This window comes from Hoplias malabaricus, chromosome 4, assembly GCF_029633855.1.
Source record: "Hoplias malabaricus isolate fHopMal1 chromosome 4, fHopMal1.hap1, whole genome shotgun sequence".
Classification (NCBI taxonomy): Eukaryota; Metazoa; Chordata; class Actinopteri; order Characiformes; family Erythrinidae; genus Hoplias; species Hoplias malabaricus.
This window is the reverse complement of record NC_089803.1, coordinates 61002724-61030351: the sequence shown is the minus strand read 5'-3', so window position 1 is coordinate 61030351 and position 27628 is coordinate 61002724. Positions and strand designations below refer to the sequence as shown.

General features: G+C 38.2%; 1 protein-coding gene across 2 annotated transcripts; it reads right to left on the bottom strand.

Moving 5' to 3' along the window:
- Positions 1-633: 633 nt before the first annotated feature.
- On the bottom strand, positions 634-25782 carry tmcc3 (transmembrane and coiled-coil domain family 3). Of its 2 annotated transcripts, none has more exons than XM_066668992.1 (5): positions 25725-25782; positions 5894-6388; positions 5052-5512; positions 3850-3985; positions 634-3074 (listed from the first exon to the last, which is right to left on the bottom strand). In XM_066668992.1, exons 2-5 carry the CDS (start codon positions 6350-6352, stop codon positions 2772-2774), a joined length of 1359 nt encoding a protein of 452 aa, XP_066525089.1. In that variant the 5' UTR covers positions 6353-6388; positions 25725-25782; the 3' UTR covers positions 634-2771. The 2 variants fall into 2 exon arrangements, with proteins under 2 accessions (XP_066525089.1, XP_066525088.1); XM_066668991.1 differs by lacking the exon at positions 25725-25782 and adding an exon at positions 19030-19174.
- Between the last annotated feature and the right edge of the window lie 1846 nt (positions 25783-27628).

Genomic DNA, 27628 nt, shown 5'->3' with positions numbered 1-27628 from the left:
TCAGGGTCGCGGTGGGTCCGGAGCCTACCTAGAGTCACTGGGCTCAAGGCGGGAACACACCATGGAGGTGGTACCAGTCCTAAACAAATTGACAAACGCATGTACACACTCACTCCTACGGACACTTTTGAGCCGCCAATCCACCTTCCAGTGTTTTTGGACTGTGGGAGGAAACCGGAGCACCCGGAGGAAACCCACGTGGACACAGGGAGAACACACCAACTCCTCACAGACAGTCACCTGGAGCGGGACTCAAACTCCCAACCCCAGATCCCTGGAGTTATGTGAAGTTTGTTTTATTATTGTTAGGACACAAGAGGGCGACAAATCCTTATTTATACACTCGATGCGTTTCCTTCAAATATTAATACTTATTTTATCTGCGGTATTGTTTAGACTACAAACACACAACTGAGCTCTTCAAGGTTTGCTCAAGATATATACCATGTGCAGCTCAGTCATCACAGACGCTTCTAAGACCAAAGACATGGTCTTTACCTCAAATCAGAGGGAAACGTACATCATCACGATTGGAATAAAACATCTCGGAAAAAAGCTTTGCAGGAGAATGAGAACAAATCTTTTTAGTTTAAATTAATATGGGTATTATGCACTTCTCTACAAGGTTTTCTCACTCTTTTTTCTCCATTTTATTTATATTGTTAAACTTTGTCAACAGCAGCATATATTCAAAGTTTTATTATTTCTAAATCAAAGATCCAGTTGTGATAAAAAAAAAATAATAATAATAATGAAACAACAGCCCACTTAAGCCAGTGATCACTATATTTGCAGAGGCTCCAACAGTTTTTAAAAAGGTACAAAAATAGTAATTTCATCCTTCATTTAAATCATAAACTTCATTACATACAGTAGCTTAGCTTACTTCACTTTTTCTATAAGGCAATCCATCACAATCTCAAACGAACAATATCCATGTTCCTTTTTTGTGCGCAGCAAAAACACTCAAAAACTATCTCTTACCAAAAGTTCCAAAAGTTTGCAGACACTGCTCACCAAGGATTTCTTCTGAAAGTGAATTAAAAGCCTAGTCTGTCCTCTTTTGCTGCAGAAGCAGCTTCTACTTTTCAACAAAAGCTTTGAACCTAATGTTAAAGAATGTCTGTGAAGATTTTTTTCTGCATTTTTCATCCACCACAGCACTTGTGAGATCAGGTACTGAATTTAGATGACTTGGTCTGTATCACAAACAGCAATTCAGCTTATCACACACATACCAGATGAAGCTTCATTGCTCTTTACAAAATGAGTTTACAAACTTTTGGACATAGTGCATCAGTACATTCTATGTCTGTTTTGGAATATATCTCCATATAATTGTTGTAAGGGTCCACCCCACAAACAATGCTTTATTTTCAATGTGTGTGTTTCTCAAGGGGAGTGTGTGTCTGTGTGTGTGTGTGTGTGTGTGTGTGCGCTGAGCTTCACACTTTTCCCACTCTACAGGAAAAGCAGGCTGTAATAATATAAATAAATATTTCTGGCATGTCTGAACTAACACTTTAGCAGCCAAACACTGTGTTTACTCCAAAACACACACACAGATCATAACAAAGTACATATTACCAAGACTCTGCAGTAAATAGGGATGCACATATTTCTATATACAGACTTTTTACGCTGATAATATCCAATAATTGACACCTTGTTGTAGATATTTATTTTCCAGTCAAAACATTCCGCTCAGTTTAAACTGTGTCCATATTTGGCCTTAATACAACTCCTATTCCTATTAATGGCTGTTTTGACTGGGAATTAAATAAAGATGGTCCCAAAAATGTTGCAATAACATTACTAAATTGGGTGCTAAATTGTCACTTGTAGTTATCAGCTGTATGTTCAATGTTAGTTAAATTGTACCATTTATCTGCTGCAGATGAATGGTGCACCCCCAGAAAATACAGTACAGTGAATCAGATCAAAACAATAAATACTGTTACAGACATGGACCCATTACAATACAGTTAGATAGATGGACACATTTCTGCCAAAGTAGATGAGCATATCAACACAACAGCACACGCAAACACATAGAAAATAGTTTAGTGATGGTCATAGTCATGATGGTCACAAAAACACAAAAGACTTTCGTTAAAGCCACAGTTCAGGAAACAGTGTGTCACTGCAAATGCCAGACAGAAGTGATGAGTCACAGAGAAGTGGAGTTCCAGTATAAATAACACATTGAAAAACGCTGAATTGACTTGATTTAAATATGCACATCATATCTACATCAATCAAATACATTAAACCAACATAGTTTTTTCCAAAAATAAGAACATATAATTTAAAGGACTTGAAAGCAGAAATTAGAATTTAAAGGGAGTAATATATATTTTTTTTTTTCCAGTGAAAATTATGTATGTGTTTAAAGGGGCCATATCAAAATTGCATTTTGCTTTTCTTTTCTGAAATGAAAAGTTTCCTGTAGTATAAAAACACATTCACTCAGTAGTCTATGTGGTCCATATACTGTGTGTGTGTGTGTGTGTGTGTGTGTGTTTGCTTCATCCTTATAGCATTTTAGCTCTGCCCCTTTCACACTAAAAATAAGGGGTGTTTCAGCTTGGACAGCATTTTGAATGAGGCACAATACAGGCTAGCCAATCAATGCAGAGTTCATTTACATATATCAGTCTTAAGGGCCCTGTAAAAAAGTGTTTAATGGAATATTTATCTATTTTTAGTGCTTTCAGGAGGAAAAAAATCAAGTCAGTTGTTTGCAGCTCTATTGTTCAGTGTGTTGTGTGTCAGCTGTGAAGGAACATCCTCTCTGCTGCACACTGAACATGTTCCCAGTGGCTCCAGCCAAGCGCCAGGATACACACACACACAAATGTCCCAAACACATGCAGACGACTCCGAAGCAGTGGGGCCGTGAACTTGGCTGCCGTGGAAACGCAAACCAGGATCACAGTGGCAATGGCCAGCATGATGTTGATGCACTTTCCTAGCAGCACTTTGGCGTCAGCACTCTCCAGCTGCACCAGCTGCTGTTGCTGCTGCTGTAGCTCCAGTTTACTGATCCGAGTCTGACACACCTCTAGCGCCTCCTACAGGACAGACACAGCGATGGGCAGAGAGGAGAATTCAATCTGGTTTTTCTTTCATCGCTTATTATGATTATTTAGACTTAGATTTATGTCAGACATGTTGCCACATTTCAAGTATATTCATATATCTTTAAATTCTTACTGAGGGCTAAGGTATTGTAATTATCATACACCAATGTGAGTTCTTCCTTAGGCATAACAACTTATATTCAACAAATAATTTATATTACCATATTTTTTATATGTACTATTGCCACTACAGCTAACAAAGCAAACAAATAAAATATTCACAGCCCTGGTTAATAGTGAAGAGCACAGCTGCTGAAACTGAAACTAAATGAAAAAGCCATAAATATTTTCACAGCTAAAGCCTTGCAAGATCTGAAGACTGTAACACAAAGCTATTCAATGAACCTGAAACTGGAAGTTAAGTTATTAAGCTGAAAATTCAGTAATATAAAAAACACTGCTACAACAGGCTAGACATTCCTGGTCCAAATACATGCTTGGTTGATCTTCTATGTGAAAACTTATTGCAATCCTATTGCTTATTCTCCTGGTCCTGGTAGGATATGATTAGAACATCTAGAGTGGACTGTGTAGATTTGCAAATATAATATATAAAAATATAATAATGCACTAAAATGTGCAGAAAAAAACATTTAAGTACAGGTATTCGTAGAGGATATATAACTTACTTTCAGTTATCAAATCAACAAAATCTATCATTTGACAAAGGGCATCCAAATATTTACACAAATCTGTATGTGTGTACCTGCATGTCTCGTGCTCGTTCGTATGCCTGATATGCCACTTTTTCCTCAATGCTTGCCAGCTCTTGCTTCAGATTGGCTGTCTCGTTCTGGTGCAGCTCTGTCAGATCATTAAGCTGATCTTCTAGGCGTTCACACCTGCCACGCACAATAACATGCACAGTCAAAATGAGTTAGCACTCGTGCAAAAGTCAGAGCATTTCTGATCAGACCAAATACTTTGTTGATTTTTTTAAGTGAAAATTCTTAAGGTCATACTTAACAAGGTAAACACTTTATTTCCCAATTGCTGTTTATTTATTCCATTAATTTATTCATGTTCTATAACCACCTTTTATCTTGTTTAAGATTATGGAGGGTAAATATCTTATCTGAAACCAAGGCACCATTAACTGTAAACTAACCTTTTCTCCATTGCATTTAACTCCCCGTACCATAAATTTTGGATTTTCATGTTTTCTTTGTTATGCTGTCTGCCTGCTGCTATATTACCAGTAAGTAGTAAGTGTCTTTGGGTTCTTGAAAAGCACCTTATATTTATTTTAATACTTATACATTATTTTAGTAGTTGTACACTATTAAGTACACTATTAAGTACAACAGCATTCTCTGGTTGGTCGCTTTCCATCAGCAGACAAACAATTGCAGCAAACAATTGTTCATAAAAAATATCACAGTAAAGGGAAAAAAATGACCACATTAGCTGTATTCTAAGTATGATATGTGGCTATGTGACCTAATTGAGAAATGTTATTATTAATTGTTATTATAATTATAATAATATTATTATTATTATTATATCACACTGCCCTGTGCATTGGCCTGGACAATATGGCCAACATTTATATCACGATATATTTCTTAAGTTTGGTTAAAATGATATAATTCTGAAATGAATATGAACAGTATAAAATCCACTGAAAAACATACAAGAAACCTGACATCCCTATCAAACATAAACCTATTGGATTTGTTAAACTAAATTATCATTTGAGTGTGCTGAACTGATGGCAGCGCTCTGTAATGAATGTCAGTCTGTGACAGATGCTGTAAATACTGTATATTGAAATATTGAAAGCGTATTTAAAAATCATATAATTATTATTGAAACATTTTATAATGCAATATATACTGATATTTAATTATTGTCCAGCTCAATTAGTCATCATCCTGTGTGCTCAGTGACATGTAGATGTTTGTTTACCTGTATTTCTCCTCCTGAAGCATCTGTGAGATAAAGCCATAGTTGCGCTTCATCTGGGTCCTGAGGCTCTCAATGTCCTCAGCAAGGTGAGTCTGAGCCTCTCTGACCTCACGTACCTCCTCCAGGGCTTCACTCAGCCGGCCAGAAGTCTCTCCAGGCCCTCCCTCACTGTGTGTGGCCCCTGGGGCTGAGGTGTGGCCATTGCTCTCAGCTGAGACTGAGGTTCCGGTGGAACACTCATCATCACTGGGATATTTGTTTTTACTGGCCAGTGTGGCACTGCCACTCAGCACTCGCCCAGCCCCCTCTGCTTGCAGCCCCACCCCAGGCTCCATGGAGCTCTTCATATGCGCAATGTTGTCTGCACTGCCGAACTTGTTGCGGATGAGGCTGGCGAAGCCCCGTGACTTGTTAAAGAAGAACGGTGGTGACAGAGAGACCCCAGGCCCAATGGTCTTGACCTGGACAAACAATAAGTATTATTGTTTTATAACCACACTCTGTAACTGAAGTGTGTCAACACAGACTAACCCTACCAACTACAGGCAATATGAAATTGTTTTATTATTACCATAATCAATTCTGTTATTGAGATAAACGACATGCTTTTCTGAACATAAATTCTTCAGCCAAAGTTTGTACAGTCCTGTTCAAATTACATGTTTTATTGATTTACTAGGCAACCAGGTTACTACCAGGTTAAAGGAAGCAATCGACTATCTCAGGCTTCACAGGGGAATTTCAGCCCTGATTTTTTTTTTCACTAAAGATCAAAATCTCATTTGACCAGGGGTCATTCAAATCTTTTTCCTGCTGTGACTGTAAATAAATCTAATTTAGACCTTGTCCAGCTGGGGATGTCGTCCACTGCTCCTGATTGCTGTGTCCTTGCACTCCTTGAGGCTGTCTTTGGAAGCTTCCTTGGTGTCTTTGGCCTGTGTGTGTGTGTGTTTGTTGCCATTGGAGGACGGGGCGGAGTAAGACTCATTAATCTTGCGCTGGTACTGCTCAAGTTTCCGCTGTAGCTGGGCGATGGTCTGCGCAGATTTCTGGTTTTTCTTCTCAAACACCTGCTTGATGCGAGCACTCTGCTGCTTGTCTGCGTTGTTGATGAGTTTGAGGTACTCTGCCACATTCTCATCCCTGAAAGCCTGCTCAATCCTCAGCTGCTCTTTCACCTTAAGAACCTTCTGATGCAGCGTGTCTAAAACACACCGTCCTCGGGCCACATCCCGTACAGACAGTCCTGAGCCGTCCACATCCTCCAAGTCCAAACATGTCTCAGAAGCACCCCGCTGCATACTGCCTGGGACTGAGAGAACACACCCCTCAAACGCCTGGACAGAGAGAAGGTAGGAGTGTGCGGGAGTTAATTATCAGTGAAGACAGTATGAGGAAAAGAGGGAATTTTAAAAAAGATGAGCTGAGGTTATCTAGATCTAAGACTTTTTCATAGTTACTGTTAAATAAGTTTGCAAATAAAAGCCATAAAACACTGAATCTTATTCCAGCATGTATCAGCGGTCATAAAAGCTGCTTTATTTATAGACGTTTACACAAGTTAGGTCAGTTACCCTTAAGAACACTGTCATCATAGTGTTACCAAAATGTTGAAATCAGAGCTGGCCCTAAGATCACATTTGTCTTTTAACCATTTAAAGGGACACCAAAACTTCTCTCCCAATTCTGTGATTTTTAAAGCATTTGTGGGAAAGACATGGTAAAAGAAAATAGACCATTGTATGCTGAAGAGAGAAGAGTTTCAGTTCCATGTAACATACGTAGCATTAGAGGATTTATGTGATTTCAAAAGTCATCAGATATCCAGTGGGTGTTTAAAGTTGTGTGTTTATTGCTGATGGACTAATCAACTTTCTGGCTTATTAAATTGGCTGATATTAAACAAACCATTTATAACATCAGTTTATATCCAAATAAACTGATTAAGAAAACACAGACAAATAATCCTGATAAGTTTTTGATTATTTACAAATTACTGACAATCATTTCAGTCAGTAACAATAGGGGTTGGTCTAAAGGAACCATCCATCATTTTCTCAAATAATTCTTATTCAACTTATGAAGCAGCTTGACACAGTGCTATGGTTGTGAAAGGGATTCTGTAGTAGACTTTGTTAAAACAAGGCCAGCTCTATACAGCACAAACTGTTCATTCAGGGATTACCAAAATTATTTAAGCTTCAGCGTAAAAATGTCAGTGCTTATTATAGTTTACTCACAAATGACAGTACTGGTAATAATGTTTGAACTCTTGGCCCCTAATGCAAAGATAAAAAATATTCATTTGTATGAAACAAAACCAGTCATCCTGTGTACACGTTTCTTCTGATCTGACAGAAGCATCACATCAGTCTTTTGCTCAGCATTGTCTGCAGCTCCAGAGAAGTGACACCCAGTGACCTACTTAAAAGCTTAACAGCACACTCTTCAGCAGATAGCCCTAGGGCACTGTGGGATCTTGGCTCGAAAGACATTACAAAACAAGAAAACCAAACTATATGTTTGTGTAAAGAGGGCAGCTGTTAGTAAAGACACACACACACACACACAAACACAGGAGCCGGCAGGTTGGAGAACAGGCCCGAGGGTGCACACTGAGCTGCAGACAGTGTGTAATACATTTGGTCATAAACTAGCCCAGAGTGCCAGAGCTCATTTTGTATGGGTAAGTTTAGCTCAGTGTCAGAATCCACTCAGTTCTTCAGGACACACTGCTCTGAGAGAAAAAATGCCAAATGAAAACCTCCAAAATATCTCCAGAATAATAACTTAACAGGAAAATGGGAAAAAAAAATTCATTTCAAAGCTGCTGAATGCTGAAACACACATGCGAGAGTAGGAACTTTATTTCACCATCCGTTGTTAGTTCAACAATATTTCACACAGTTCTTGGTCTTCTTTGTTCTTTGGTAGTTCTTTAATTTTTAAATAAAATTAACAAGAAAAACACTGAGGCCGGTGTTATATATTATGAACAAATTTCTGTGCTCCTTTTTTCATTTCTGCATTTATACGTCCAGCCCTGAATTTTATTAAAACCACATGTATTTTATTTGTCCATTTGTAGCATACATTTAAAAATACCATGTTCAAAAATATATTATGTATAATCAGATCAGTAAATTTATTTTGATCTGTAACTTGTCATTGAATGGATGACGTATCATTCATAGCTGTGCAGTGGCACCAGTGTTGTGATGGCATGTTAGTGCTGGTACAAGTGATATCAGACACAGCATTCATGCTGGAATTTTTAAACAATGTGCCAACTTACAAGCCACTTTGTTAGACCTATCTTGGTCCACCTTGTAAATGTAAAGTCACAGACAGTAACAGTTGGTGGCCTATCCTCAGACCAGTAGTGACAATAAGGTTTTTTATTCACTAGTTCCATTGCAAAACATACACTAACCAACATATCACAGTCAATGCAATGCTGATACACCACCAAAAGTGGTCCTCTGGACCGTGGCACAGTTCACAATGCTCACATATTTGCAGGGGTGGGACATAGCCAGTAGGCCACAGTAAGGTCACACATGATTGACTGCATTAATATTTCTTTTTCTCTCTCTCTCTCTCTCTCTCTCTCTCTCTCTCTCTCTCTCTCTCACACACACACACACACACACTTCCTCCCTTTCTTTGTTTATCATACTGTCTCTCTCAGTTGAGATATAGGCATGTGTAAGTTGGCATAGCAAGTTACTGTATATGCGGTGACAGTGACCTAGTTCTGCAAAGTGTGCCTTTTCCCTGACGCCATTGAGATGGTCCATCTGCTCTGAGTCCACCAATCACACACACACACACACACAAACTTTCTCTAGCTTGATCTCTTTCTCTCTCTGTGTCTCAGCCCATTAATAAAAGGCTGAATCCCTGTTCTGTGGTGTGTTTTGTTGCTTGCTGCCATGGCAACAATTAAACTTGATTTCATAAAAAAAATGTATAGGTCTGCAGCAGTACAGTGCTTTATAATCTTCCACAGATAACATACACACAGTTCAACGAAGAAAAAAGCTGAGCACTGTGTCACAAAGTGCTTTTTACTAAAGCCTTGGGGACAACTGAGCACTAATTAGTTATGTGTGTTCACACACACAGAGTAGCTGTTTGTGTGTACCCCCATGTGTACATATATTTGTGCTTTTTGTTTTGCCCAATTTTCTCCACAATTTAGTCTCTGCCAAATCCATCAGCTATGACTCCCGTTGTCATATGATTAGCCCATCTTCCTCCAAGACATAAGAAGCTCTAACGCTTCTATTTGAACTGCTGTTAACTTTACGCCACTGCAGCTCAAAATTCATGAAGGAGAACATTAATTTCTCAGCTCTGTCATGTTGGCTAAGACACCTACAATAGCTAGTATTGTGCTGTGTGATGGATAGAGAGGTAGGGCCATCCTACCAACATGGAAAAAGACGTCAATTGCACTTTTTCAGTTACAGGATCACTGAGGATAAAACTACTCACAATCTGCCAATGACAGGGCCATAATTCACTGATAATAACAGCAAGTTCTAAGAGTTCATTCTCATAACATGTTCTAATACTGTAGCTGCCACACTTTAACTGTCCCTTCATACAGACTGCAGAATGCCTGAGACTGAGGAACGCTCAGAGAACGACAAAAGAACTGAAGCTTAGTGTTCATGTGTTAATTCAGGGAACGCTGATTCTCCTGAGGGAAGTTCACTCTGCTGGGAGCAAACATGCCACAGAGGAGTGTGTGTGTGTGTTTGTGTGTGTGTTTGTGTCATAGAGAAAGAGAGGTCAAGAAGACCCACATGGCAGAATTTCCATTATTGCATCAATGTATCAATACAATACAGTGAACAATTAATTACTCAAACTTTCTATAGGCTGCACCCCTGCTATTCAATTCTGATTGTCACTTGCCCTCACTCAGTTCCACTGACAACTCAGAAGTGCGTAGCACCTACACACAAGTCACAAATGTGGCCACTCACTATAAAGGAAAGAGGGGCACTGAGGAGTGGGGTTATTAATCTAAATACACTCACCCTTGGCAACATTTTTTGACATTTTAAACATGTCAGCTTATGCTTATAAACTACTCTGTCCAACATTGTTTTCAGTGTTACTATTGAAATTGCAACTTTCATTCTGGGATTTCCTTAAGGGGAAGTGACGATACAAATGAGTGAAGGCAAGGTAAAGCCAGAATTCAAATTCAAGGCACACCTACTCTACTTTAACAATCCTAAAAAATCTTCTGGGGGAGTGAGAGAGAGATACATGCCCAGTCATGTTTATTGTGGCTCACTGGCTCTGTCCAACCCCTGTACCTATGCGTCAACTGCAGTTGTCACAGTTGCCTTCAAGGGAAAATATGTGTGAATGAATACAGGATCAAATATCTGATCTCATCTTTGTACACAGATTACATAATGCATAATGCAACAGACTGCAGAGAGACAGAGAAAATCCTCCAACAGGTGTACACACATTAATACACATAAAGGGATTTGGTTTCACTCTGTTCTTTTTCTATTTCTGTTCACCCCACACACAAGTGTTATGGCACAGGACTGTGTACCACCCCATACAAACTGACTTGACATCCAAACACTACTGTGTGTTAATATTTTACTGCAGTAGGAATAGGAAATCATATTTTTCAAATTTATCATCTGTGCAATTTTGAATCTTAATTTAGCTCTAGTGGCCAACTTAGCTCTAAGTTCACACACAGTACTAAGAATAAGGTCCAGACTGTATTAGTGGAACAGCTGGCATGACCACATGCCTGTCCTTGGTGTGGTCTGCTGTCAGCTGCCTGTGGTCACTTACTACAGCTGTGCTTCCTGATGTTATTTATCCTTACAACTTTTCAACTTCATGACCCTTTAATATTGACTCTCTACTGTAGCTCATACCTGCTCTGAAGAACACTTGCTAAGAAATAACACATCTTCCACAGTGAACACAGCAGTACCTAATTACTAATTTCCTGATAATGAATTGTTTTCACTTGTTAAATTCAGTAAATATGCATTAAAATAAATAGGAGTGAGTTCTCATTAAAGTACTCAAAGATTGTTTAAAACATGTTTAATAACACTAAAAATTAATTCATTCATTCATTATCTGTAACCCTTATCCGGGTCGCGGTAGGTCCAGAGCCTACCTGGAATCATGGGGGGAAGAGCAGGAATACACCCTGGAGGGGGCGCCAGTTCTTCACAGGGCAACACAGACACACACACACGTATACTCACACCTACGGACACTTTTGATTCACCAATCCACCTATCAACATGTGTTTTTGAACTGTGGGAGGAAACTGGAGCACCCGGAGGAAACCCATGAGGACACGGGGAGAACACACCAACTCCTCATAGACAGTCACCCGGAGCAGGAATCGAACCCACAACCTCCAGACACTACCTGCTGCGCCACTGTGCCACCCAACACTAAACATATAAAATATAATTCTATACATACTTTAATCCTCTAAAATATCCTTCAGGATATATATTCATTTGAGTAGTGTCAAGTTTTCACATCAGTCGGGCTTTGATATTGTAATATGCACACATATACACACACACACACACACACACATTAATATTGAAGCCTCTGACATTTACACTTATCCAGAGAGACTTACAAAAAACGCTGATGAATGATTCAACACTGAGCAACAGTAGCCCTACACAGGCAGCATTTTAAATGTCTCCAAGGTATTTTCTGCACTCACCTGCACACACACACACACACACACACACAAACCTACAGATACGTTCTAGGATTCTGTCTGTAATGAACAGCAGCATTTAACATAGAATTTGTCTCTTTGCTCTTGCACTCGTCTTTGCTTCCTTGTACTTGTACCAAGCAATGACAATAATGTTGAAACTGTCTATCTGTCTTTCTCCCTGTCTCTCTCTCTCTCTTTATATCAATATCTCTCCCTTCCTCTGTCCACCCCCACCCCCTTTTTTTCTTAATCCCTTCTCCAAAACACAGATTAACAGTCTCTGCTCCACAGCCCAGCTGGAGTATGTGTGTGTGTGTGTGTGTGTGTTGAGGTAGGAGTAATCTAGTTAGAGAAGTCCTTCTTTATGGGCAATTTGATATGATAGATCAGAATACTCTCTCTCTCTCTCTCTCTCTCTCTCTCTCTCTCTCTCTCTCTCTCTCTCTCTCTCTCTCCCTCACACACACATGCACACAGCCAGAGTGATTTATATGTAAGATATAATAAGTGTGATTAATGTGTTAAATGTAAACATTTAATAATTTTAGTTTAGACATTTGCAATTTTTAATTCATAAATACTATATTCAGCTAAAAGTCTGCCAAAAGTCTACTCACACTCACTCCTACTACTAAACAAATTTACTTGTCTTAACTTCATCACCCATAATGACTAAATGACAACTTTCAAATGAATCAGAAATCTTTTTTAGGCTAAAGTGATTACAGGATTATCTTCTTTGTTTTAACTTTCTATTTCTAGAACTCAGTTGGTGCCCATCTGTGGCTGTTTCGATAGACACACACCTGGATCTGTTGGAAGATCCAGCCATCAGACTCTGCCACCAGACTGTGGCATAGCAAATAAAAAACAACATTTCAAAATTTGAGTGTTCACAGCACAGTATCCTCAATAACTCTAAAATGGTATAAACATGGCACAGTGTTATAAATTCCTAGATTTGACTGTCTAGCCAAAATGGAAAGTCACTCTTAAAGAAGTCCAGATATGCTGTGCAGAGATGTTAGAGACTGCTGGAAAGACAACCAAGTCTGCAACACTGAAAGAAGCAATATGGAAGCCAGATAAAATGCCTCTGGTCAGATGAGATAAAAACTGAACTCTTCAGGCAAAATAGCAAGCACTATGTATGGCAAAAAAATAAATAAAGGCACTACATCTTACCTCGCTAATAACATCCTTAGTGTGAAACACAGTGAAGGCAACAAGACGCTATAACTGAGGTTCATTGTCTGTAACTGCTTATCCAATTCAAGGTCGCTGTGGGTCCAAAGCCTACCCAGAATTAGTGTGTGCAAGGTGGGAACACACCCTGGAGGGCGCATACACAAACATACTTGAAAAAAACCTCCTCCAGAATGCACACAAACTCAGACTGTGGTAAACAGTTCACAATGACAATGACCTGAAACCTGACCTTGCAAAGCCTTACCAAGGTACATTTATTTATCATTGTACAACATACAATAAAATGTGTCTTCTGCACTTAATCCATATTGAACATATTTTATATCTACTTAAATTCAACAAATATAGGGGTCTCAGTATTTTCTCAATCAACTGAACTTTTTATAACCTTTTCCATCTACTACCATTTATACTGAGTGAAAATCTGGTAGGGAAAGTTTCTACTTTTAAACACAGACACTTATGCTCACAAATGGACTGATAACTAATTAATGGCCTGAATATAGTGTATTAAAAGTACTGGACTTTAAAGTATTGCATTGGAAAAACAGACCAAAGGAAGAAAAGCTGAATTTATATGATTTGCAATAAATCGGATCCTGGCAGTTTCTCCTATGTGTAAGAAGACATTACTGGATACACCAGTGTGAACTATGGTATTATTACTTCCATGGATTTTCTGAGTGTTAAAAAGTTCAATGGCTGTATTGAGACTGTATTTTATGAACCAAAATGTGGTTTGTTTTTAAAGAATATTGGACACACAGAAATAGTACAGTGTTTGTCATTTATGCTGGTTAATATTGGTTACACCTGTAACAAGTTGTAGGCTTATTGCACAGTAAATAATTTTAATCCTTACTGACTCGAATAAATATAAAAAGACCACATGTAGTCAGCAGTCAGACTACAGTGTTTTTTTTATTGTTATTATTTTGAATTATACAAAATTTTACTGGGTAACACAAACTGCTAATTTTGTTATATCTTCTAAGAGGTGTAACCACACAACAACTACAGAGAAAGAGGATGATTACAATCAAGTTACTCTTTAAATATAATCTTTACCTTTGTAGGTTAAAATTACATTTGTTTAAAACTAAATACAGATTACAAACTCTGAAGTTCTCTGAACATCATAATTTGCAATGGCCTCGTTCAGGAAATACAGAGGAAGCCCTGGACATGCTTGATATGTGTCAACAGAAAAGAAAAATTTCACTGAAAGGGGTACATGCAAAACAGGTCTACCAATGCAAAGCACAGTCAAAGTAAACACAATGCAGTATACAATACTATCTTTGGGATCAATAGAGCGTCTGTGTTTTGTCACATACAGATATGCAAGTTTACATCTCTGCTTGTCTCTCTGGTTTATCTCCATATACTGCACTGTTCTGACCTAGGGATAATGATGGAGAACTGGTGTGGTAATTGGAGAGAGCCTTCAGTGACTCAGGTCCATTACACACAGAACTGAGGTTAAACAGTAAACCTACCCTTCAGAAAACACAGCACATCAGTGGCTGCCTTTAGGCTTAACACACATACACACACACACACAAAATAACGCATGGTCAGAACACAAGGTCATAGGTAGTGCACATATGTACATTTATAATACTATAATATTCACACAAACACACACACTGTGTTAATGTGACACATTAAGAAAAAAGCAAAATAATGTGTTCTAATTTTCCACAAATGTCACATTTAGGTTTACATCAAGTACAGAAATTGAGTGACTAAGTATTTTTGAACTAAAGCTGGTGGACTAAAGGAGTTGACTTTGTTTTACAAAGTCAGGAACATTTTGCTGACAGTGACACTGTAGGCTGGCACTGTATTTCTCAGTTTCTTTCTTTCTCTTTCTCTCTCTCTCTCTCTCTCTCTCTCTCTCTCTCTCTCTCTCTCTCTCTCTCTCTCTCTCTCTCTCTCTCTCACACACACACACACAAACACCTTCCTCTGGTCGACCTGCGGCAGAACAAACAAAGCTATCTTACTTTTGTAAAAGCAGTGACTTTAAATGTTATGTGGGGAAATGTGTGTGTGTGTGTGTGTGTGTGTGTGTGTGTTTATTTGGTTTGTTCATGACAAAATATGTGTGTGTGTGAGTGTGTGTGCGCATGTTGATTTTTAAAGCAACCGCGGAGAAAATCTTGTGTCAGAACTGAATATAACACAACTTAATGTAGCTTTTCTGCTCTCTTACACTGACAGCCATTCTCTCTCACACACACACACACACACAGACACACACACACACACACTGAAAAAAACCTGAAACTTAAACTGATATCAATATCAAAATGAAGCTTTTTTCAAAATTGTGTAATATATGTAATTCATAATTGAAATACACTGTATGATCCACACCATATAGTGAGTGAATTCAGATATATTATCATGCATACATTGTGGAAACATGTACAGTTGTGCACACAAAGCTTGTGTATCCTTAACAAAATAAAAGCACGGAACATAATGTGATGCTCTGGAGCAGCTGGACAATACTCCTAAGCTCATCAGACCCAATGTCAAGTGACAGCTAGGGGTAAAAGCCCCTCAGCACTAGACTGTTGAGCAAAAATATATTATGAAGATATTTCTGGCCACATTACCAAGCACTAAAAGCCAGAAACTCTGCAAAATGTTGTGCTCTTGATTTCGTTTAATGAGGTCTATTAACCAAAGCTTTTAAGAACTAATAATTTATATCCAGTGCTCTGTGGAAAAGAGAGGTGTCACAGAAAATGACAGATGGATGGATGGATGGATGGATGGATGGATGGATAGATAGATAGTTCTGCCAGAATCCTGCCAGAGTCTCATTTGGCAAAAGATACACTTACATATAATAATATATGGAGGAAGTGTGAGTTGCAGCCTGGCAGAGGCACACAATGTCAGCACAAGAACATCATCCCTAATAATTCAGAGAAAGGAAGAGTTAGGGATAAGCAACATAATTTAAAGTGGCAGCAATCTGAGCACATCTGCAGTGGAGTGTGACATCTGAAACTGAGCAGCACCCACATTGTGTTAATGGATCCGTACTAATGTTTTACTAAACAGCATGACTTAAGCTGCAATGCTGAGTTCCATTACTGCTTCATTAAGATGTAAACAAACTCATTCAGAGTGGTTTCTAGAGAAAGGAAAGAAATGGTGTTGATTGGAACCATCACAAACAGTTTAATGTCTATAAAAGCTCCTTAAAAGAATGTTATTAAATTGTTATAACCATTCAAAAACCTATTCTGGTTGATTATACTCTTTATAAGTTTATTCTTATAAGTTTATAACTAATCAACTTTGAAACAGGTTTTTCCCCATCTAGCTTCCATTTTATTTTAATTAATTAACAAAGATAATCTGAGGTTTTAAGAGGTGGATTATAAATTTCATAAATTAGGATTTAATTGATGAATTTATGACACTTTTGCATTTTTTCCAAATTGTGCACTAAACATTATCCTTAATTTCCCTGCAGAGAGGGTGTTGGATTATTTTCACCTAAAAAATAAATAGAACATGCCTTTTGACAAAGGGTGTCTACATTTTTGAATATGAGTGTGTATGATGATATAATTAAGTAAAGCTCTGATGTCAGGGCAATAGACAGAATATCATTGGCCATTCTGACCAATGGCTCTAGAGATTCGCAGGGTTGGGGAATTTTGTGGGTTGCCCTGGCAACACTGGGAATGCAGTGGGATACAATAGAGAAAAACCTACGTCTATCACAGCATCCAAAGAATGATTAGAGCTGCGTAAACCCACCTTCAGAGCAGTAGGAATGGGACATTTACCCGTTTTCATACCGTAGTAAAACCCAGATAATTACGTATGTCTGTAGACACCCCTCATGAGTTTAATTACATTAAACTGCATCCATTCATTCTATTCAGTTGTGAACACACAATTTGTGTAATCTTTGTAGTAAAGCATGAATGGCAATAGGACACTCTGCAGCAGCTATATATTTTGCCATTTTTCTCAGTGCTAAATGTTGGCTAGATGGGTATAAAGCCTTTTAACATTTGGCTCAGTGGAGCCATGGAACATGGTTTTCTCTGGTACAATGGAGCTCTATCCAATATATCTGTGATGAGTTGGAGTGGTGTTTATAATCCAGACAGTACTTGACCTCACGTATGCTCTTCAGGCTAAATACCATCAAATCTTAACAAAACTTCTCCAACATCAAGTCTAAAGCCTTCCCAGAAGAACAGAAGCTATTACTGCAGCAAAGAGAGACAAATTAAATTTTACTACCCTTTATTTCAGAAGAAATGCTGGATGACAGGAGTACTGTTCAATGCGTGAGATAAAGGACATGCACTTTTGATAAACAGACTGTCAAAAAAAAAGTGCATTTTAGGGTAATTTGTGTTAGAGCAGTCACCAAAAAATCCTTAACTTTCCCCACTCTGTTCATCACTGACATTTCATTAGTGCATGTTATTCGAAAGCAATTCAGTTATCAAGCGTCTAATAGGATGAGCATTCTGCCGTCAGTTTATTACAGTCTGGCTTAATGAACCATTAACAACCAACATGCACATCTCAGCCACATATCTTTGCTTTCAGAACAAAAGTTGGACTCCCTCCAGGCACAAGCCTTTACATACAATTGACAAAATAACCTGACAAAAGTATACCAGAAAACCTCAACAATACTTCAAACAATTTCTGTTCTACTCGCATTTTCGTGCACTACAGTGATGCATTCATCCAATGACAAGCAGCTTACCTGGGTTTATGCTACTCAATTTAAATGTTATTTTAGTTGGACAAAGACTGTCCAGTATGTCTTGGAATAAATCCATTGTTACAGAGGAAAAGAGCAGCTGATTTGTTCAATGGTGTAGAAAAATGAAAAAAGCAATATTATGGTTTAATTTTGGCCAACTACAAATGAAATTCCAACCTACTAACTGTCACCAGGGTATGATCCTTGTCCCTAAAGACCTCTCAGTAGAAAATCCTGCAGCTGATCATATTGTTTTTCTCCATTAACAGACATGTTTTAATGTCCATACTTCATGTCTCAGCATGAAGTATGTATGTGTGTGACGGTCTGCTTTAAAGTGGAGTGGACATACAAGACAAGGAAAGAAGAAAGCCATGTCTCGCCATCTGAGGCGGATAAAGTTGTTAGGAAAAAACCCGTTCAGCCTGTTAAACATGGACTGCATGGCAGAGTCCCAAGTCTCTGAACAGAAACACTGGAGCAAAAAAGCTCCAATCAACCGTACACAGGCCTTGAGGCACCTTTATGTGTGGAATAGAAGTCACCGATTTAATGAGCACTCTGTGTCCATTTCACAGAAATCATATTCTTTGTGCTTTTTAAAGAAATTATAAGGAGTTGAATTGAGTTCATTTACACATATCAATGTTAATATCAGAGTAAAAAAAGCAGTTTTCAATTAATATACATGGGGGTATTCATCATTTTAAAGGGTATTTTAAAGATTTTAGAATATGGGCTGTATGGATTACAGCATATATATATAATTTATTTATTCATATTTTTTTCCTGACAAATCACCAAGTTCAGAAGGTTCTTTAACTGCTTATGGTTCTAGAGTGTACCACTGCCAAAACCTTACAAATCAAACAGCAGCCTTTAATAATAGAAAAGAGCTAAACACACTAAGCAGCAAGCATTCAGATGGTTCTGTGATTTAATTCAGTAAATATCCATTTTAATTGCTAAAGAGTCCTTAAATAACCACTGCAGGTGTTCCCTCATAGGGAATAACCATTTGGCCAGGCTATGGGATCAGATGTTTCTTTGAGTGTTTAAAAATCTGTATTTAACAGAACCATTGTGTTTTACTAAAGAACCCTTAAAGAACCGTGTTCTACATTTAGTCTAACCGTTAAATGCTAGTGCTGACACGGTAACTCAGTCTTCAGTAACGCTTACTGCACTTCCACTAGATAAGCTCCGTCTAACCCTCAACAGACTCGTTACAAAACCAAGACTCCGGTTCGCTTTACCGTGTCCCCGCTCGAGTTCCTGACCGCTTCAGCGAAACTTTTATCCGGCGCTGTGGCGCAGGGCATCGCCGCTCTCCGGTGAAACCTCTAAGGGTCCCCGTCTCCTCCTCTCCGCTTCTGGAGAGACAAAGTCAGCCACATGAACCCCGTCCTGTCTTTTGAATGAATTTAAATGAATCGGTTCAGGGGGATGAATCAATTGCTATTATTGAATTGTATGAACCGATTCACATGTGCCAACTGAATCGATTACTTTGCAGTATTTACTACACTCTGGTGCTTACTTCTACTGAAAAATAAATAAATAAATCAGTAAATAATTTTCTTTGTCATTTTAATTTAACTGCATATATTAACAAATAAATGTTTCAGTGTAAAATGAAAATATACATGTGGATTGAGCTTCTGACACCACATTTACGTTTTATCATTTTACAACATTGTTTTTGTGCTGTTATACGCAACACATTAGTGAAATCCTTACTTTGAAAGAAGTGAGAAAGAATGAACTTGGTGATACGTTAAACTGAAAATCAATTCATTGTTCGAAAGGCTGGTTCACTGAAAAGAATTCATCTCTTCTTCACTTTTGTGGATTACTTTGGGAGGTGGGGCCACATAATCCAGTACACGCAGCACATAAATCTCACCCCCCCCCCCCCCTCCACACACACACACACACACCAACACAACCACCACCTCTCTCTTTCTCTCCCTCTCACTCTCTCTCACACACACACATGGACAGAGTCCCAGTTAAAGCTCTCTGACTTTTCAGATTCTTACTTTATTCCTGTTCAGTCATGTAGAATGTCTATAGTACACATTATTCATATTTAATATATTTATGGATCCAGTTAACAGTCAGATCCTACCTTCTCTGTTTGTTAATATACATACATTTTAGTTCTCGGCTACATAGCCTATTCATAGATGCAGTCCGATCTACACATCACATCAACCCACATCACTGGTGCATGCTTTCCAGTACACAACTACAGTATAAAGCTAAAATCCATGCCTACAGTCCAAAATTACAGTCCAATCTAGAAATAGTCAAATCTACATCTACAGCTCCACTACAAATTTAGAATCCACAATCCCTAGCTGCTGTCCAATCTACAGCTTTATGTTTTACAACATTATGGTCTAAAATACAGTCTAATTTAACAGGTGACATCCACAGCTATAGCCCATGAAAAGCTAAAATCCACAGCTATAGCCAAATCTTCAGCTGCAAGCCACAAATACAGACCAAAATGATGTTCTAATCTACAGCTACAGTCCAGTTGCAGTCTATGATTACAGATCAATCCACACCTACACCCCAATCCACAGCTACATTCCAGAGCTACATTTCATAAATATAATTCAAAATGCAGCCACAGTTCACAGATTAGTGTTAGATTCTAACTTTTGCTACTGTCCAGAAAACTTGCAACCAATTTCCGCAGTTCAGACCCCCAAATCAGTTTGTGCCAACATGGAAACCAAATCACCTCACAGAGGCACATATCAGTCTATGCATTTTATCGGCAAGCATGTAGTGTTTACCAAACTAACTTCTTAAATCACCTGCTATCTCTCTTTCTGTGTATGCCCAATATCTCCTGTACAGTAGCTCCAGTGTATCACGCCAGGAAAAGAAACCTGATCTTCTCTTTCTCACCACAAACAGGCCACAATAGGCCCTGAATACATGAATGTTTCAGGTAGAAACTCTTTCATGGCTCTGCTGAATTTTTAAAGTACAGGAGGAGTTTGTATGTGAGCCAAGCTCATCTGTCCCCTGACAAATAATGTCTATAATGCTTAATGTCCAGAAGACTGAGTCTGCTAAAAACAAATGGCTTCTTAATTGCTGCAATATAAATATGAAAACATACATTTAAAAACATGTTAGCTCTGTAAATTACATTTTTTGCTTAGCATTTGTCAAAAACTAAGACACAATTGTGTCATGTTAAAAAACTAAACAAATAAAACTGAAGAAATTATTTATAAACATAAGTTGTAAAATGTAATAAACATAAATGTAAATTTCTTATGAGGAAAAAGTTGGGAAACCCTATGCCCTAATAGCTGGTAATTCCCACTTTGGCTGAAATAACCTCAATTAGATGTTTCCTGTAACCATCTACCAGTCTCCGATATTGACTGGGAGGTGGTTTTTCCCATTCCTTCATGTATAATTCTTTTAGCTGTGTAATGTTGGAGGGGTTTCTTGAATTCACAGATCACCCCACAGCATCTCAGTAGAATTAAGATCCAGGCTCTGATTTGGCCAATGCAGAACTCTCCATTTGTTACTTTTGAGCCATTCCTTGTGAATTTACTGGAATGTTTTGGCTCACGGTCATTTTGCATGGTCCATGTTCACTTCAGCTTCACTTTTTGGAAAGATAGTCTCACATTTTCCTTAAGCACCATCTGATACCGTGAAGAATTCATAGTAGATTCTATGATGGAGTGCTTGCCAGGCCCCGCTGCAGTAAAACAGCCCCAAACCATGGCATTGCCACCACCCTGCTTCACGGTTGGTATGGGGTTCTTGTGCTCAAATGCTGTGCTGGTCCTGTTACTGTGTCCAAATAATTGAGTTTTGAATTTATCTGATCAAAGCACTTTGTTCCAAAAATTCTGGTCTTTGTCTATGTGCTTTCTAGCAAACGTTAGTCTTGCCCTGATATCTTTTTGACAACAAAGGTTGTCTGTTCTCCACTTAGAAATCAGTCATTCTACTGTCCGGAATATAATTTACAATTGTTTTGAGATCTTTTTACATCCATTCACAGACTCATATACATCTATAACCTTCTTTCTGAAGGCCTCAAATATCTCTTTAGATCTTGGCATGGGGATACCACTCACTTCGGCAACCAAGGGCAAACTAATGTCTTAGGTTTAAATATGACAGCCTCCTCCATTGTACTCTTTAGTGATGGTCTAATCATTTGCAGTTGATATGGTGCATCTGATTCTAAATATAGACATTTTAAACAGTAATAAATGTAGGGGTGTCCTAACTTTGTCCTCACAAGAAAAGTACAATTTTGTTCATTCAATTTTACAACTGCTGTTTATAAGTAAGTTTTTCAGTTTTATTTGTTTAGTTATATAAGCTCCATCTCTCAGTACACATCAAATTCACACATGTTAAATCAACACCATTAGTGTAAAAATGTAAACTTGTGCAAGGTGCAATTGCTGTGTACTGTGTTCAAATGAAGCTCATATCACCCTGGGCTACTGTCAGTGAGGATTTTGGTGTGTTGTCTCTGTGTCTGCATGGGTTTCCTCCGGGTGCTTTGGTTTCCTCCCACAGTCCAAAACACATTGGTAGGTGGATTGGCAACTCAAAAGTGTCTGTAGGTATGAGTGTGTGTGTCGCCCTGTGAATGATTCTGGGTAGGCTCCGTGTGACACAGCCTATGCTAATCAGGAAAATAACTCTTTTTATATGTAAGTGTAAGTAAACAAATGCAATTAACATTTTCACAAATGTTTACGCAAAATGTTCACAAATTTAACACTGACAACTAATATTCAAAAGTTTGAAATTCACATATTTCATCAAAGAAAAATATCATTTAAAAAAACATGGTAATCTCACATTATTCCTGCATTTGTTTAAACTGTACATACACCAACAAATTGTGTCTTGTTTATAACATCCAGTTTACATTGTGCAAGTTATTATTGATTATAACAACAGTAATATCAACATTCCAGCGTTTCAGTATTTAGTAGGTAGTGTGTGTGAGTGAGCTAAAGAAAGGATGGAATAAGCAAGGAGTTCTCATACACTCAGACACACGGCTGGTTAATCCGGTCTAAGGAGACAGGCTGTGTGCAGACAGGTGGACATTTTAATCAGATACTGAAGAGCAGATCAGATTTCATTACCCAATCAGACACTGGCGCTTCTTACTCAGCCCACTCACACCACACAGAGCTCACACAGCTCACACTACTGACATACACACACACACACACACACACACACACACCAAAATTTGACTGAATTGAGAGAGACATATTAATGAATTTTATCCAATCAAGGTACATGAAAACCATCAGCAAAGACAAATTGAATGAATATAGTAACTGTCACTGAGTTCAAAATAAAATCATATTTGAATTGAACAGACAACACAATAAATACATTGTAAAATGGCAATATAAACATGCTCGGGAATAAAAGGAGTAGCCAGGAAATGCCTGGTTCTATATGAGAATGGATGGATTAAGGCTCAACACCGTGCCATCAGTTGTGTCCGATTTTAGAGACGTCATTTTTTGCAGTGAACAATATAATTAAATTAATAAGGGAATCTGGAAAAATCTCTCCACCGAAAACTACATCCCTATGAAATCTCATGTGTGCAATCTAAGTGTCACATGATCTGTCAGTACATACACACTTTTCTGAAAGGCCCCAGAGGTGCAACACCATTAAGCAAAAGGCACCACTAATCAAACAACACCATGAAGTCCAAGGTGATCTCCAGACAAGTCAGGGACAAAGTTGTTGAGAAGTACAAGTCATGGTTGGGTAATAATTAAAATACCCAAACTCTGATGAGCCCCCGGAGCAACATCAAATCCATTATCATCAAACGGAAAGAACATGGCACCACAACTAACCTGCCAAGAGAGAGCTGCCCACCAAAACTCTCAGACCAGGCAAGGATGGCATTAATCAGAGAGGCAGCACAGAGACCCACAGTAACCCTGAAAGAGCTGCAGAGTTTCCAAGCAGAGACTGGAGTATCTGTCCAAATGATCACAATAAGCTGTACACTCCACAGAGCTGGGCTTTATGGAAGAGTGCACACAACAACACTAAGGAACAAGACCAACAGCTCCTACCTCCCCACAAAAATCTGAAAACACTTTCATATCACACATGCATACACACACACACACGGGTCAGTGGTGTTTCAAGGGCTACAACATGCTCCTATGGCTAATTAGTGCAGGGTGTAATGGGAAAAAGGGCTGTGGGCTGTTTATCAGCATTAGAGGATGTTTCCACTGCCATTTAAAGTCCATCAACCTTTAAAGAGACCCTACCCCCTCTAATGAACTGCTCATGCAGACAAATGTGTCTGACACAATATTTGTTGAGTGTGAGGCTTAAGGTGAAAAGGTCCGGTGATCTGGATTAGAGAGACATTGCTGTTATATAAAGAGCATGTAGCATTATATAAAAAAGCCAAAGAGAGGTGACATACACTGAATTATGTGTTTTGTGACAAAACAGATGTACTGTGAGCCAAAGAAACCCACGGTAAGTCACAGAAAACTGCTTTTTATTAATGTTTCAACATTAAACAAACCCATTGGTTCTATTAGATGAAGATTGGGGTAGTTTTTAAGATTAAATCTGTTATCATATATAGCTTTATTATATTCAGGTATTGACTCCTAATGTTAAGATTAAAATATGGTGTAGGATAGAGCTTAAATGTTTCTCATTACATGTAAATGATGACACATTGATGCTGTCAGGACAATCCTTTGTATCTCCAGACACTTTACAGGAGTATAAGCTAATGAAAAAAAGATTAATTACTGTGTTTCTCCTCATTTTAAGGCTATGAGTTTAATTTAACATATTGACAGATTGAAAAATATTTGTGAACCCCAAAAGTAAACAGATATTTTTGCACTAACATTTTAAGAAAATGCATGTTTTACTCAGATAATATACACTGACATTATAAAACCAAATGTCCCTTCAGCCTAATCAGATCAACCACTGACACTTAGCCATCCTCTGCTGACACAAAAGGATAACTAAACCACTTTTTATACTCATTCTTTCCTTTTCATTTGTTTCCCTTGAATGCTGTACATTACTTTATGTGCACCCTAATGGTAATTCAGTGAAGTAGTGGCATTAAAACATGGAGCTATAGGACCTTAACAAAAGAGTGACTGAGTGAGGGAGGGTAACAAAGACAGAGAGAAGAAGAGAAAGAGTGAGCATAAAAGGAGCATTCAAGTGGCATGACCTCTGCCCCACTGGCTCACTAAAGGACCCCTGTAGAAAGTGACGTCACTGTTTAGAACTTCAGATGAAAGAGAGAGATAAAAGGAATGAGCACATATACACATGCACACACACACACACACACACACACACACACACACACACAGATAGAGGGTGAGAGAGTAAAAATGTCCCATGAGCAAGTCAAAACAGCAGGGATATATATATATATATATATATATATATATATATATGATTTTTTGATTAGATATAATTTACTTGCTAAGAATACCGAACAAAACATTGCAGGGAAGCAGAACTAATAATGAGCACTTTAAGTTTTCATGCTTGGGATAAACCGGCAAAAAAAAAAATTTCATATCCAGAGTTCTTAAATGTATACATGTCTCCTGAAAAGAATGGAATGGTAGATATAATAAAGGCAAGGTGTGTCAGTAACTGAGGCTTTAGTATAATATTTGTTAAATATATACACATTTTTTGCTGAACAAGGAATAACTGTTATACGTTTGCTATAACAGGGAAATAAGTAAATATATGCTTTTTTTTAAAACATTGTCCATATGTAACAGTAAATGTCCTTACAGTTAATTTAGAGTCAAAAACGTTAAACCTGTTTTTCTGCTATTAAGTCAGCACCTTTTTGCTCTCATGAAGTATAAAAACAAGGACCTACAATTGCTGTCTCTCTCTCTCTCTCTCTCTCTCTCTTGCTCGTGCTGATTTGATTTGGTTTCATGCTGCCTCTTTATGAATGATTCAGGTTCCTGTCTTTGAGACCCAGGTGAATTATACATGAATACAGCTCTGTGTGTGTGGGGGGGGGCGGGGGGTGAGTGTGTGTGTGGGTGTGTGTGTGCATCTTTTACAATAAAGAGAAACTTGTCAGACAAAAGTAAATTCTTTTCACATTCCCTGAGTGACTGTCATTTCTGTCTGCTCTGATAATGCTTCTTTCTGCACTGATGACATCACTGCCCCAGTGCCAAGAGCCCAACAGGAAATTCCCTGCAAGCCTGGAACAAACACAAATGTTATCATCAAAAACATGCATGTTTTCTTATGATGGTTTATACTCAAACACATACAGTATAAAGACAAACACAAACACACACACACACACACACACAAATACATACACATAGTTTTCAAAGCAATTTCCTTCAGCACGTGTCTGGTGTCAGAACTCAGGAGCTATGTAACAGTTAGTGGAAATCTGTACCCACAATTTTGCTTTGTATGAAGTACATACTTCAATTAAAAATATACTGTGCCTTATTTAGTTTAACCCATAGAGAAGAATGGCCACTGAACAGCTGATCACGATTGGAGGAGAATGCCAAGTGCCTATATCTGCTGTCAGCTAGCATGACACATACTGAGAAGACAAACCCACGCAAAGAAAGAAATGACACTCCGGTACAACACTGCTTTCTCTATTTAATGCATTTCAGTGTGATAATTTGCTGAAATTGACTTGTTTGTGTAGTTTCTGGTACTGTAGGGCACTCTGTTAGGTATAAAAATGGAGTAAGCATGCTTTCAGCTGATTTTACCATTCAATGCTTAAATCATTTAAATTTGTGCAATGTTATATTTTACAATATGTCACACAGGGTCAGAAACCACATAAACGAGTCTATTTCAGCAAATGATCCAAATTAAGTATGTTAGAAAGAAAGAAAGAAAGAAAGAAAGAAAGAAAGAAAGTGAAGACATTAAGATGAAGGGCAGAAAAGGATGATAAAATTAAGAACAGAGGAAACAGATGAGCAACTGTGCAAGAATGTTTGTGTATTAGTGTGAGTGAGAGAGTGAGCAAGAGTGAGAGTGAGAAAGAGAGGAGAGAGAGGAGAGAAAGAGAGAGAGAGAGAGAGAGAGAGAGAGAGAGAGAGAGAGATTCTAAGTAGGCCATTTCTATATTTAATCCATTAGGTGACTGGGAATAAGGGCATATGTCTCTTTTGCAGCAACACTTTACTAGTGTGGTTTAATATAGTATTAAATGACCAAGTCTCATTATTACTTTTTTATTGTAATTTTTCAGTTATTTCACAAGCAAGGATTAAATCATCATTTTGCTACTGCCACCACAAAACAACTGATAGTTGTGTCACACACTTTCTACTGACCAAAGCTGGCTATTGGCAAATAGGTGTTTGTTGAAGGAACCATAAAAATGTAAGCCTCCTTCTCATGGTGTGACTGGCTGTGGTGTACATTCACTATTAATGGCCTTCAGCGGCCATTTCACACTGTGTGAGAGGAAGAGTGAGAGAGGACAAGGGAGATGTACAAATATTCATAAACCTGCTAATTAAAATAAGGCACCGCCAAGGTAAGTAAGAAGCCGTTTGTCCACTCAGGATATTAAAGAGGTTTTTGTCCAATCACTCAGACTGGCCAAAAAAGCTAACAGGCCACCAGCCAAGAAGAGGCATATTCCCATGCAGACTGACTGACTGACCAACAACAGAACTTTTTCTTTTTTAAACACTTGCGCAAGTACTGGCTCTTATCACAAATCTGCAGTCACCTTATGTGTGCTAAAGTCACATTGTTTCATGTGCATTTGCTTTA